This window comes from Boleophthalmus pectinirostris, unplaced genomic scaffold, assembly GCF_026225935.1.
Source record: "Boleophthalmus pectinirostris isolate CB_2022bp ecotype Guang Dong unplaced genomic scaffold, ASM2622593v1 HiC_scaffold_18, whole genome shotgun sequence".
NCBI classification, from domain to species: domain Eukaryota; kingdom Metazoa; phylum Chordata; class Actinopteri; order Gobiiformes; family Gobiidae; genus Boleophthalmus; species Boleophthalmus pectinirostris.
Window position 1 is genome coordinate 7,953,699 of NW_026571133.1, and position 12,520 is coordinate 7,966,218.

General features: G+C 36.5%; 1 protein-coding gene across 1 annotated transcript in view; it reads left to right on the forward strand.

Annotated features, from left to right (window-relative positions):
* Positions 1 to 12,520, forward strand: part of LOC129408951 (collagen alpha-1(VII) chain-like) — a 121,624-nt gene that overhangs the window by 50,255 nt on the left and 58,849 nt on the right. The window contains exons 31-60 of the mRNA XM_055153869.1: positions 28 to 108; positions 471 to 488; positions 607 to 633; positions 725 to 790; positions 1,577 to 1,657; positions 1,732 to 1,758; positions 1,853 to 1,897; positions 2,233 to 2,307; positions 2,431 to 2,526; positions 2,846 to 2,872; positions 3,163 to 3,216; positions 3,308 to 3,379; positions 3,459 to 3,518; positions 3,912 to 3,947; positions 4,011 to 4,055; positions 4,148 to 4,183; positions 4,310 to 4,354; positions 5,203 to 5,274; positions 5,352 to 5,384; positions 7,009 to 7,080; positions 7,158 to 7,217; positions 7,292 to 7,327; positions 7,600 to 7,680; positions 9,422 to 9,457; positions 9,536 to 9,580; positions 9,655 to 9,726; positions 10,085 to 10,120; positions 10,392 to 10,418; positions 11,519 to 11,557; positions 11,639 to 11,710. Of these exons, the coding sequence (XP_055009844.1) occupies positions 28 to 108; positions 471 to 488; positions 607 to 633; positions 725 to 790; positions 1,577 to 1,657; positions 1,732 to 1,758; positions 1,853 to 1,897; positions 2,233 to 2,307; positions 2,431 to 2,526; positions 2,846 to 2,872; positions 3,163 to 3,216; positions 3,308 to 3,379; positions 3,459 to 3,518; positions 3,912 to 3,947; positions 4,011 to 4,055; positions 4,148 to 4,183; positions 4,310 to 4,354; positions 5,203 to 5,274; positions 5,352 to 5,384; positions 7,009 to 7,080; positions 7,158 to 7,217; positions 7,292 to 7,327; positions 7,600 to 7,680; positions 9,422 to 9,457; positions 9,536 to 9,580; positions 9,655 to 9,726; positions 10,085 to 10,120; positions 10,392 to 10,418; positions 11,519 to 11,557; positions 11,639 to 11,710 (1,572 nt within the window). The remainder of the gene's footprint in view (positions 1 to 27; positions 109 to 470; positions 489 to 606; positions 634 to 724; positions 791 to 1,576; positions 1,658 to 1,731; positions 1,759 to 1,852; positions 1,898 to 2,232; positions 2,308 to 2,430; positions 2,527 to 2,845; positions 2,873 to 3,162; positions 3,217 to 3,307; positions 3,380 to 3,458; positions 3,519 to 3,911; positions 3,948 to 4,010; positions 4,056 to 4,147; positions 4,184 to 4,309; positions 4,355 to 5,202; positions 5,275 to 5,351; positions 5,385 to 7,008; positions 7,081 to 7,157; positions 7,218 to 7,291; positions 7,328 to 7,599; positions 7,681 to 9,421; positions 9,458 to 9,535; positions 9,581 to 9,654; positions 9,727 to 10,084; positions 10,121 to 10,391; positions 10,419 to 11,518; positions 11,558 to 11,638; positions 11,711 to 12,520) is intronic.

The following is a 12,520-nucleotide window of genomic DNA, read 5'->3' on the forward strand; positions in this document are numbered from 1 at the left end:
GTACAATTTCAATAATATATTTTGTAGGATGCTCAGTTAGACAATCCCACGGGAGACCCAGAGGAGGTGTCAAAGCCTGAGGCCCCCTGCCCCACCCACTGTGTAAAGGTTGGTTAAAAATATATAGTTTGCAATGAAAAAACAAACAAAACCAAAAAACTAAAATTAAACATTTAACATGATAAATTATAGCTGTTTTTTTTCTGTGATTCTAGGGCTGCAACAATTAATTGATTAATTGTGATGAATTAAAATTAAAATTAAAACTAATACTAAAATTAAAATTAAAATTAAATTAACTGTATGGCTGCAACAATTAATTGATTAATTGTGACAAGTCCGCTATAAAAAAAAAAAACCCCACAAATATTGTATTTTGATAATCACAATTGTTATCTGGACTATACAATAAAATACAATAATTTAATTCATTTAATGATATAAAACATCTCTGTCGTTTGTGCTCATAGGGCCAGAAGGGAGATAAGGTAAGACACATTTTAAGCTCAATGGTTTAAGAGAATTATTAATCATAATAATAAATAAACATGAATATAAACATAATCATTTAATAATGAAAGTACAACACAAATTTCTTTCTTTCAGGGCGATGGGTTTGGACTTGGGGGTCTGGTATGGTTTGATTTCTGGTCTTTTTATAGTCAGTTTTGTTTATGGTTCTGCTTAAAACATTAATATACATATATTTTATTTTTTTATATAGAAATTTAGAGCAAGTCCTGGAAAATTTGATCCTTTTACAGCTACAAAAGGAGAACCAGGTGAAAAGGTTTGAACAAGATTTTTATATTAAATTTGCCCTGTTGTTTTAGCTGTTGTTTATGTTGCGTGTCCAATATCATTGGTTCACAACGTATTTTGTCTCAAGTTCGAGTGCCCTTAAACTCTCTGTCACTCTGAGTACACCTAACTCCCATACCAGACAAATACATGTTTACTCTTGTAACTGTAATTGTCATTTATTGCAATAATAATTTCTTGTTTTTTGATACTGATGCCCAAGATCCCTCAAAGCATGTGTACTGTATGTAAGATTTTTATTTTAAATTTTATAAACTTGACCTATTTGTGTCCCCAGATTTGAGCGAAACATGTTCAAATGTATTATATATTTTACAGAAAACCATACTAATGCTGATTTATTGTTAATTAGAAAAGAAAATGCTCATGATACATCACATTTAAGGCGATTCTGAAGGTGATTATCCAATTGGAAAGTACTCACATGAATCTTTTATTTGGGTTGCCAGTTTCAATGCTGAAATTAAGTTGGTTTAAACCTTGGAAGACTCTCTGTGATCTGAAGTGCTAGTGCAGCCTCTGCAACTCAGAGGTTCTCGAGGTTCTGAACTTTCCACATGAGGCATGGCCTGTCCACATACTGAGAAAAAAAACTTGTATGTATTCTCAATTTAATTCAGTTTCATCATTTAAAATCTGAAGCCCTTGCACCCCGTAACTGTACCAGCAAGATCTGATCCAATGACTCATACACTGGCCATGTACTCCTGGTGTAGTATTGTCTTACATTACTCTGAGTACTTGTATTTGACAGGGCCCCCCTGGAACAGATGGTGTTCCTGGATTACCGGGGCGCCCGGGGAGATCTGGACCCCCGGGATCCGCTGGACTGAGGGTAAAACTCATTTAGACAGAAATACATATAGCCTACTGCTTTTGTGCTTATTAATGCTGTATATTATTTTCAAGGGTCCCCAAGGTATCCCAGGTGACAGGGTAAGCCTGTTTGTTTTTAGATTATGACTTCAAGATTGTAGTAAGAAAAAAAAGAAGTTTAAATGGTTCTCTGTACACTGAATATCTGTTGTAGGGTCTTCCTGGAGCCCCTGGGCCAAAGGGTCAAAGAGGAGAAAGGGTTGGTTTACATTTATATTGTTCTAGAGATGTAAATGCATTGAGACTCAAATACTGATCAGTTCTAAAACTGAGGGCAAAATTTCTGTCCTGAACAGAATGGTTTTGATCTATATCAGAACTAGTATAAGACCACATGGTAATAAACTATTATTTTCTGATGTAAATTACAGTCTAATGCATGAAAGAAAGAGTATCAAAATCAGTAACATTTTAACAATTTATAAAGCATTTTTCTATTGTATCAAAAATGTTATTTTCTTGACAACTCTAATTTGTATTAAAAGTAACACAAATTTAAAATAATATAATAATAATAACATTTGTTTGTCACAGGGAGAGCCTGGATATGTAATTGCAGGTCCTGATGCCAACTATGTTCCTGGGAGAAAAGGAGAGCCTGGATCTTCTGTGTGTATTAATTTAATTTACTTTGATGCATTTTGTATCTAAGTTTTATTGAGACCTGTATTGCTCTGTGTATATGTATTACTTTGTGTATATGTCTAAATACTGTATTCACGGTCCTCACAGGGCCCACAAGGTGCCCCTGGTGTCCCAGGTGTGAATGGAGCACCAGGACTCCCAGGACCCCCAGGTTTACCTGGACCACCAGGAGAAACTGTGAAGGTACTGATCATGTGGTCTGTGTGTGCTATGTGTAATACAATTGACGTTTTTAAAGGGGACATGTACTAGTATTACCAAATCTTCTGTTATTAGCCTTTACAGTGTTCCCTTATCATTATTTTACTATATTTTTAATGATTCAGGCATGTTTGAGTATTCTTGTGTTGTTCTCCATTTGAGGCTTGAGTGCTCAGTCTGTTTTTCACCTATTTCCACTTACATGTAGGTTTATTAAATGTTGCATAGCCATTTTCCAAAAATAAAAACACAAAATGAAAATTCTTCTATGGTGAAACAATAATAATTTTGTCATTTCCAGGGAGATCCAGGGGAGCCAGGCAAAAGGGTAAGTATCTGTATTTTTGTTTTTGCATGAGACAAGGAAGGTCTGATTTAAGTTATTATAAAATTGTGTTTATTATTTAAAAATATGAGTGAAGAAAATACATTTGTCAGGTAAAAAAACAAACAATATACATTTTACCAGTGATGTAGAAAAGAGGGAGCCACTGTCTGTGTGAATGGTCTTATATGTTATCTTACCATTTGATCTGAAGCTTCATTAACTCTGATTTTCATTTTACCAAATCTTTACATATTTTTTTCTAATAATTCTGCACTGAACGTTTGTGTTAGGGTTTACCTGGTAATCCTGGGGTGCCAGGAGAAAAAGGAGAGCCTGGGAGAGATGTAAGTTCAAACTAAATATAACTTTTGTTCTTTTAACATTGAGAAAAGTAGCCAAGATTTCCAAATTAAAGCCATCTTTGGTGTAACCCAGGGCAATGCTGGTCTGCCTGGTCCCATTGGTCTTGATGGTGTACCTGGATTATCTGGACAAAAAGGGCAAAAGGTAAAATACAAATTCACATTTAAACATTGCATTTATGTTACTTTTGTGAGACCAAATGTGATGTCTTTTATTTTGAAAGGGACAAGAAGGCATTGGCATCCAGGGTATCCAAGGCCCAAGAGGAGAACCAGGACAGAAGGTGCATTAAGACATACAGTATTTTTTTTACTTATTAATAAACCATAAATTATTTAAAAAAAAAAAAAAAAAAAAACTTAAATGAGCTTTCAATAATATTATAATTGTGTACTTTTATCATTAGTTTCCTCAGAATTTCATTTTACTGGATTCCTGCATTTCTGAGTAATCCTGTATTGTCCTGCATGCAAAGCTTGAGTGCGCAAAAATCTCCTCATTTTTATTTTATTGTCATTTGTCTGTTTTTATTACTAATCAGCTGTAAATAAACATTGCTATTTACAGTGAACAATTGGTAAAGTAATGATCTATGTATTTTATAACTAGAAGTATGTACTAGAAAAAAACGCACAATATGTTTTTAAATTGGTCTTATTTGTCGCTGTTTTTTCAGGGCAACATTGGCTTAACTGGACCAGTTGGACCAAAGGTAATAATAATAAATCATATCATTTTATATGGTTACTTTATTTATACGATCTACCTTTTTAAGGGTGAGAGAGGAGAGCAAGGAATCCAAGGCATAGTGGGACCTCGGGTGAGTATTTTAAACAGTTTGATGATTATATTTAAATCACATCCAATCCAAATTTATGTTTTGTTTCATTTGGTCAAACTTGGATGTTGCAGGGAAAGAAGGGACTTGAAGGCAACAAAGGTGACAAGGTAATGTAACATTTTTATAGTAAGACAAAAATGTTTCTACAGGATTATATTTAATATATTTGTCATCTTACCACCTATAAGTTACATGAATTTACTCAAAACTTAATGTAATGTTTTATTTGAAAGGGAGACAAAGGAGACATCGGACCAACTGGAGCTCAAGGACCAACAGTAAGGCCATTTGTTTTTTTCCATCAGGGCTGTGAGAGCTTAAAAGAGGATAAAAGTCACAAACTTTGGGCAGTGGTCAGGTAGAAGCAGGGCTGGAATGAGCTATGCCCCGTTGACTGTTTGATGCATATCTGAGTTATTATATATTGTCTTGAATTTGAGACTTGAGAGTTCAGAAAGTCTTTGTTGTGACCTTACCAAAACAAGCATTTTTTTGACTGGAATTGAACACCCTTATCAGAAAGGTTACACCGTGAACCTTTAAAAATAATATGTATACATTTATAGAGGGGTTGTTAAACAAAATCAACTTTTTGGAGCTTTCTACCATGTTATAACACTGTTCCCTCATCAAAAACATGACTGAAGAGGTTTTATATGTCATTCATCCAAGTTTGAATAATCTAGTGATCTCTCTTAGGCTCTATTCGAACCCTCCTTACTTTTAGCTGTAGTGTCCAATGCTCAGCCCACAAGCCTACATCACCCATGCTCCCACATGACGATTCTCCATAAATATACAAAAACTTGATACAAAACAATACTCTATGACTTCACAAACCTGGCACAGTGTACAGTAATTTGATTAGCGGGCTGCACCCTTAAAGGAGAGTGACTTTGCATAGAGAGCAAAGGGAGGAGAGACTCAGAGCATTAAAAAATTCAACTGAAACTGATGTTAATACGTTGGGTTTAGCGAAAATAGCATTTTTAAAACAATAAAAGAGAACACGAGGATGAAAATATGTTGTATGTTAGCAGTTAATACCCCATAGAAGTGTAATACTCCCTCTTTAAGCAAAAATACAACACAACTAAACTTTTAATACACTTTTGTCATTATCCAGGGGTTGACGGGTCCAAAAGGTTTAAAGGGAGACGAAGGCCAGAGAGGAGTCCCCGGGGACCCAGCCAAGGGTGTAAGAGACTCAGACATGTTTTATTTACACATCAGTGACACATAAAGGTAAACCACTCACTGCTTTTCTCATAACAGATAATTGGACCAACTGGGAAAAAAGGAGCAAGGGTGAGTCTCGAAGTTTGCTTTTTACACTACATCAAATATTAAGCAGGTTTTTTTTGACACATTCTTGTGAGTGCCCTTTAGGTCCTCACTGATTACTCATAAAATAACATGAAAAACTCTAAACTAAACCTTGTACAATAGTTAGTTTATTTTATAATATATTTTACAAAATACCATACCAAGGTTACTTATAAACCACTTTAAAAACTTTACAACTGGCCAAAGTGCTGTACACAAACATAGAATAGACAAAATAATCACAGTCAAAGTCACAAAACAACTATTAAAAACACAGAAAACAATAAGACACAAGATACTCAAGTTAATTAACAACAAGAAATCTACATCTCATAATAATTGTAGTAATGCCTAATATTTCCTTAAAGCTACAGTGTGCTAGCCTGATTCATTATCACTTCGTGGAAACCATCACTCAAAGGTAGACGGGTACTTTATTTAACCAATTGCTGGTATTTGGTCATGACGTATGTACTGCGCCACTAATGGGGCTAACTGTTATATTACGCTTTTCCCAAATCCCGTAGGAAGAAGGGCAATAACGTCTTTCCCCTTGATAAAATTCACCAAACATTCTCTTTGTTCCGTCTTTAAATCCTTGATCTCGGGAATCGTTGCCAACACAGAATGTATGGCTTCGTCTACATTCGTCTTGACCGCTTTGTTTACTGTTGTGTTGTACCACAAAAAGGGACACAGTCAGGCACTTGAGTTTGACATCATGGCTTCACAGCTCTTCGCTGATTGGCTGGAGTGCGATCTACAACTTCTGGGGTTCTTGCAAACCGTCTACTGTATTCCAATTCCTGATCTAGTCGCTGGAGAGAAATTAAACTGAGCGGTGGCACCAGCCTGGCTAACAGTATGCAACTTTAATAAAAAATAAATAAAATTGACAAAAATAAAAGTATATTTATTTATTTTGCGGTACAGCATAACAGTAAACATAGCGGTCGAGGTGGATGTAGATGAAGCCATACATTCTGTGTTGGCAACGATTCCCGAGATCGAGGATTTAAAGCCAGAACAAAGAGAATGTTTATTGAATTTTATCAAGGAGAAAGATGTTATTGCCCTTCCTACGGGATTTGGGAAAAGCTTAACATACCAGTTAGTCTCGTTAGCGGCGCATTACAAACGTCACGACTAAATATCAGTGATTGGTTAAATAAAAAAAAGTACCCGCCTACCTCTGAGCGAACAAATTCTGATGCTGTGAGGTCAGACAGTTTCCACGAAGTGAAACTGGCTGATGAATCAGGCTAATAATATTCCACAGTATGGCATAAAACTTATCTATCACAATGTTCCAAGTATGCTTTTAACTTTCTATTCTTATTAAATCATGCAGGAGACGTGCCACCTCTAGAAAGTCACATACTGTACCTTTAAGTTCTTTATGTTGCCTTATTCCTTTGATCGCCGTACACTGGTGGTATAAGCTACTTCTGTCTGCCCTTAACAGCCTCTACCACCATCACTCACTGGTATTTTATTGCATGATATGTGAAGTGTCTTGCCCAAGGACACCTCGCTACCTGTTATCAGATCACCAATGCAGTCACTGTTTAATATTATGGGATGTTCATTGTTTTTATTTCTTCAGGGAGACATTGGTCCAGTTGGTCCCACAGGTCCACAGGGAATCAAAGGTGAACAAGGAGACAAGGGAACTAAGGTAAACAAGAGACATTTGAAACTGTGTAATCATTTTGTTGATGAGTTTGTCGTACAACTATTGATTTTCTGACACAGGGCAGTCCTGGTTTTGGGATCCCTGGTCAGCGTGGACCAAAAGGAGAAAATGGAGAACGAGTGAGTGATTGATTTTTAAAATAAAAACAGAAGCATTTTTTATGATAAGTATAATTATGTTTGATTGTTTTCAGGGAAATGTTGGGTTATCTGGAAAACCTGGCCCAAAGGTAAGAAATAGTAGCGTTAAGTAAATCCTATAATCAGAGCTGCGAGTGTCAAAATATTTCACTCAGTTTGGTGAAGTCCTGAAAAGTAGCACATTACAAACTTTTATTTATTCATATTGTTTATGTCAAGTTGTCTTCTGTTATTTGTGGACCTATTCAGAAGAGTAGCCAAACCGTTAAAACAAAACCACAATTTCTTTAAAACAAAATAATTATATGTAACTCACTGACAGCCCTCACTAATGTTAAATGAAACAACATTTATTTTCCAGGGGCAGGACGGCTCCAAAGGCGACAAAGGAAATATTGGGTTGCCCGGCAGTCCTGGAGATCCAGGATTAAGAGGTAAAGATGTAAGTAAATCCTGAATGGTTGTTGCTCATGACCCAAGTAAAAACTGAATTGATTCTTTTTCATAATTCAAGGTGCACTGTGTAACTTTTCTGGTGGAAGGACCATCGCTTGCTTCTCTCCATGGAGTTACTGCCTGGAGTGTTCCTCACTATGGTCTTACAATTATGTATCTGTACAGACAGAGCAGGTGACAGCACAGGGCAAGTTACAGTATACATGTAGTATCTGTGGAGAGGCGAGCAATGAAGATAATTTGTTCTATTAGATTTAGAATTTTAAATACCTCTGAATTTCTCACTTTGAATTTTTTTACTCTGAAAAAAGATTTTTGAATTATTTTTATTCTGAATTTGAGTTTCTGAAATTTTAAGTGTACTTTTTCAATATATTTCGAATTCAAAAAAAATATATGCACCTTTTTAATATTCAGCACAAATATTTTTAAGCCCTCAAATTAAACAGTCAAAATTCAGTGTGACCGTGCTTTCAATTATCCTTCCGAATCGGTTTTCGGAGAAAGTTGACTAGTGACACGCATGACACGCCCCTTTTCCTGTGACGGCACGACTTAGACCTCGGTAGCGGAAAAAGTAGACTTAGCGAGGATTCCGAGTCAGAATCCAAGATGGTTCTGCCCACTGTGATGTGTAAATATGAAGTGTTTTTATTGTGTTTGGACACTTCGGTGGTGTAAATGACAATTTCAGTCGCTCATATCACTGCAATACTTTACTGTGTTGTGGTGAGGCTCTCCAAGTTCGACACGCGAAACATAATCATACACTTCAAGCTCGAACATGATGTCAAATCCAATGTCCAAGTGGGAGTTGCAATATATTTGAACGCAGGGTAAATTCGCAAACAAAGATCCAAGATGCCAAGGCAGAAGCAATCGATCCTGTGTGAGTGAGGAGAGAGGCGGCTGTTTCCTACTGGCCGTTCTCATCTATAGGTGAGGTTTACACTTAAGAAATGAAAGAGATGAGGTTTTGATGAGGCTAATTCTGACCAATCAGATCAGCTCATTATGTCATTTTTCTGCTTGTTACTAAGTTAGATTGGATCACGTTGGATTGATTGCTTGGGCCTTGGCATCTTGGATCTTTGCTGCAATTTTTTTCACTGCAAATTTTACACTCTGAATTTTGACTGTGAGGGCCTGAAAATATTTGTGATGAATATTTAAATTGTATTTATTTTATATTGAATATTAAACAGTTTGAAAATGTACACATATATTTTCATTAACTGCCATTCAGAATAAAATAATTCAAACATGTTTTTTTCAGAGTTAAAAAATGCAAAGTGACTAATTCATTGGCATTTAAAATTCCAAATCTGACGAAACAAATTATCTTCCATATGAGCCCACTCACATTAAGAACCAAGTTTTTAGGTCAATAAAAACATGTTTTTGAGTAAATGCAGGATGGATATGTTTAATGCCATAATGGGACATTCCAGACAAACCAGTAACATCTCCATGGAGACAAGCAGGTGATGAACCCTCCAATAGAAAAGTTACAGAGTGCACCTTTAACAACAGAGAGCGGGTTAGTTGTATTACTGAGATAGAAAGCTAGTGGTGCCATTTCAGAGGAAAGAGCATTTTGAGAACATGCTCAAAACTGGTTTCTGTACTGTATATGAATTTATATTTTTATTTCTATACAAAGACAAAGACAGATTTTAATGTACTTTACAATAGTATGATTTGTTTTGCACTCCTCCTTGTGTTAGGGTGCCCCTGGAGTGAAAGGAGATCCAGGAGTAAAGGTACTGATTTTAATCAAATGTTATTGCGTTAATGTTTTGAATTTCATTTCTAAACAATGTATTTATTTTGATTTATAGGGAGATGTAGGACCATCTGGAGAGCCTGGTGACAGAGGCATTAGAGTAAATACTCTTCAATGTACTGTAAATAAAATATCTATAACCTTTCATAATCATATTTTTGTGTTTCTGATCAGGGTCCACTCGGTTTGCCAGGACGACCAGGAGACCAAGGCGAGAAAGGAGAGTCTGGGTCATCTGGTAACCATGTACGTTTATATTTTCTTTAATTAAATATATATTAATTTACATTTTAGTTATATTTTCATAACCACTTTACAACTAATACTAGGGACAACGCTTACAGACAGACTTTGGGTGCAACTGTACTTCTGGTCCTGGTTTGAGCCTTGTTTAGTCCAGCTGTAGACTTCGTTTAGTCCTGATCTAGGCTAGGTTTAGTTCCATTTTAAGTCTCAGTTTTAGTCCCAGTTTTGATATGACGTGAGATCCACCCTTGTTTATTCACATTACTTTTTAAAACTAATTAGTATGTTTATAGCGAAATACCATCTTACGTTTTTTTTTTGTTTTTTTTAGTTTTTGTGATGCTTTTCTGTGTTGCAGGGTACGGATGGATCCAAGGGACAAAAAGGCGAGCCTGTATGTTTGTGCTTTTCATTGTGACTTTGGTTGAATAATTCTCTTATTAATGTTTATCTGTCATTGTGCATCATGTTATCGTCCTGTGAACGCATGATTTCAGTGTAGATACATTTCTTCAGTCAGTTTTTGTGTTGGTTATCCCTCACTGACCCTTTATACTGCAGATATTAATTGTTTTAGCAGAGGCACATTCATATGATAAATGCTTGTATTTTCATTTTCTGTTTGTTTGTTTTTTTGTTATTTTTGTGCTGTTGTGACCACAAAGGGAAAACCTGGACCTTCTGGACATCAAGTAAGAAATTTGCATTGTTATTTTGTGATTCCAAAGTCACTAGTAAAAATGATATCAATAATAATCCATGTATCAGTCGTTCATTTGTTTTTCAAAATACAACCAAAAAAACAGGACTGAACCATGACTAAATCAGGACTAACCCGGTTTCAGTTCTGGCAGTGGTCTGGTCCCGGTCTTAGTCGCTGTCTGTTCCCAGTCTCAGTCCTGGTCTCAGTCCTGATCTTGTCCCGGTCTGGTCCCAGTCTCAGTCCCAGTCCTGGTCCCGGTCTCAGTCTCAGTCTGGTCCTGGTCTCAGTCCTGATCACCCGACAGTCTACGCGGGCACACCTCCAGGCCCGTTCTGACACTCAGTCGTAGTTCAGTCCTGGTTTAGTCTTATTTTAGTCCTTGTTCAGTCCTGGTTCAGTCCTGGTTCAGTCCGGCATCACAGTTTAAGTCATGGAAACAGCCGTTATCCGTTTTTTCCATTATTCATTTAAACACAAAATCGAAAAATGAAAAAACAAATCGTTACCTGTTTTTTCATTTTGGTTTTGGAGACAAATAATGAAAAAAATAGTTGTTTTTTTGTTTTGTTATTTTTGGTTTTATTTTGAAAAACAAATGAACGAATGATACACGGATTAATCATGCCTATATAGCCATGTTTTTTTCCAGTGTAGCACTTAGCAACTCAAAAGTTCTCAAAATAGAGCCATTAACTGGAAACTGAAACCCATGACCAGTGCTGATACCAACTGCTTGGAATCCAGAAATGAGCTCTGCTCCTTTTGGACAGATATTTGTAGACCAGTTTTAATTATTGCCCCCAAATTCTGCAATTTAAATTTACTACAAACACCCACAGCCATTTTTACTACTGAGCTATAAGAGATCTGTGTAATTATGTTTTTGCAGTATCTTTTTGTTCAAATAAAGCTTTGTGGATATGCTTTAGGCAGCAGGTCGGCCCAAACAAAATATCGGGCTGTGCTGACGATTTAAAGCCGATAGCAGATACACTAAAAAGGGCAAATATCAGCCCTATATATCGTTAGGCCAATTTCTAAATCACACATAACTAATGAGCTTCCTTGGATTTTACTATTTTGATTTAGATTGTCAGCGATAACAACATTTTGACCAGAGTCATTAAGGTACAGTAACAATATCTTCTTAAACACTCGTGCAGCAGTTTTATCTTCAAGTACATCATGTCTACCACTTCTATACTTCAGGGTGAACCAGGAGAGCCAGGAGAACCAGGAGAGCGCGGTGTAAGAGGAGACTCAGGCCCACCTGGACCTCGAGTGAGTAATGCTCTTAATGCTGGACTATTACACTGACCACTGGCCCCATTTTAGGCTGTACTGCACACGCATTTAGGGGTTTTGTTCTCTATGTTCCTCTTGAGAAGTGTCCATTTTTCTTTTGATTATCCTTTTTGATACTCGCTTCTACTGATACGTCATGCTGTCCACCATTACAGATTGATGTAGGAGTAACGATGGAGACACAGTGCACACATAAGCAAAAACTGTCAAAAAAGTTGTAAATGTTGCCACGTTTACATGAGAGATTTAATTCTGAATAAAAATTAATTCTGCTTTAAAGAAGACCATGCAAACTCTTAATTCCTAATGAAAATTATTATTCGGAATTAAACTTAATTCTGAAGTAACTTTTGAAGCCAAATTAATTTATTCCTCGATCATGTAAATGTTTATTCTTCTTAAAAATAATTCCGGTTGTTTGGTGCATGCTTGTTGGGTCGCTCTTCTGATGCAGTCCGGACTATCTGGCTCTACCAGTCCTCACTTCAGACTTTCATCCACTGCTCTTTGGATTTGTGAGCAGGATGCGGGAGTGGGCTGAGGTAGAGCAGCCGTTGACTCAGTTTGCTTTCCTCCTCCCTTCTCCTCCTCAGTTGACAGGCGTAAAGCGTGATAATATAATTCTCAAGCTGCTGCTTAATTATCATCGGGAACGACTGCGAAAAAAGTTTGGATCATGTTTGTATCCGTGGTGTAACGACAAACCGAGATGACAAAAAAGCCGGTAACAGCTAAAGTGTGTGTTTTCTTCTGGTAGACATAAATACGTTCGTGTCCTTGTCCAAT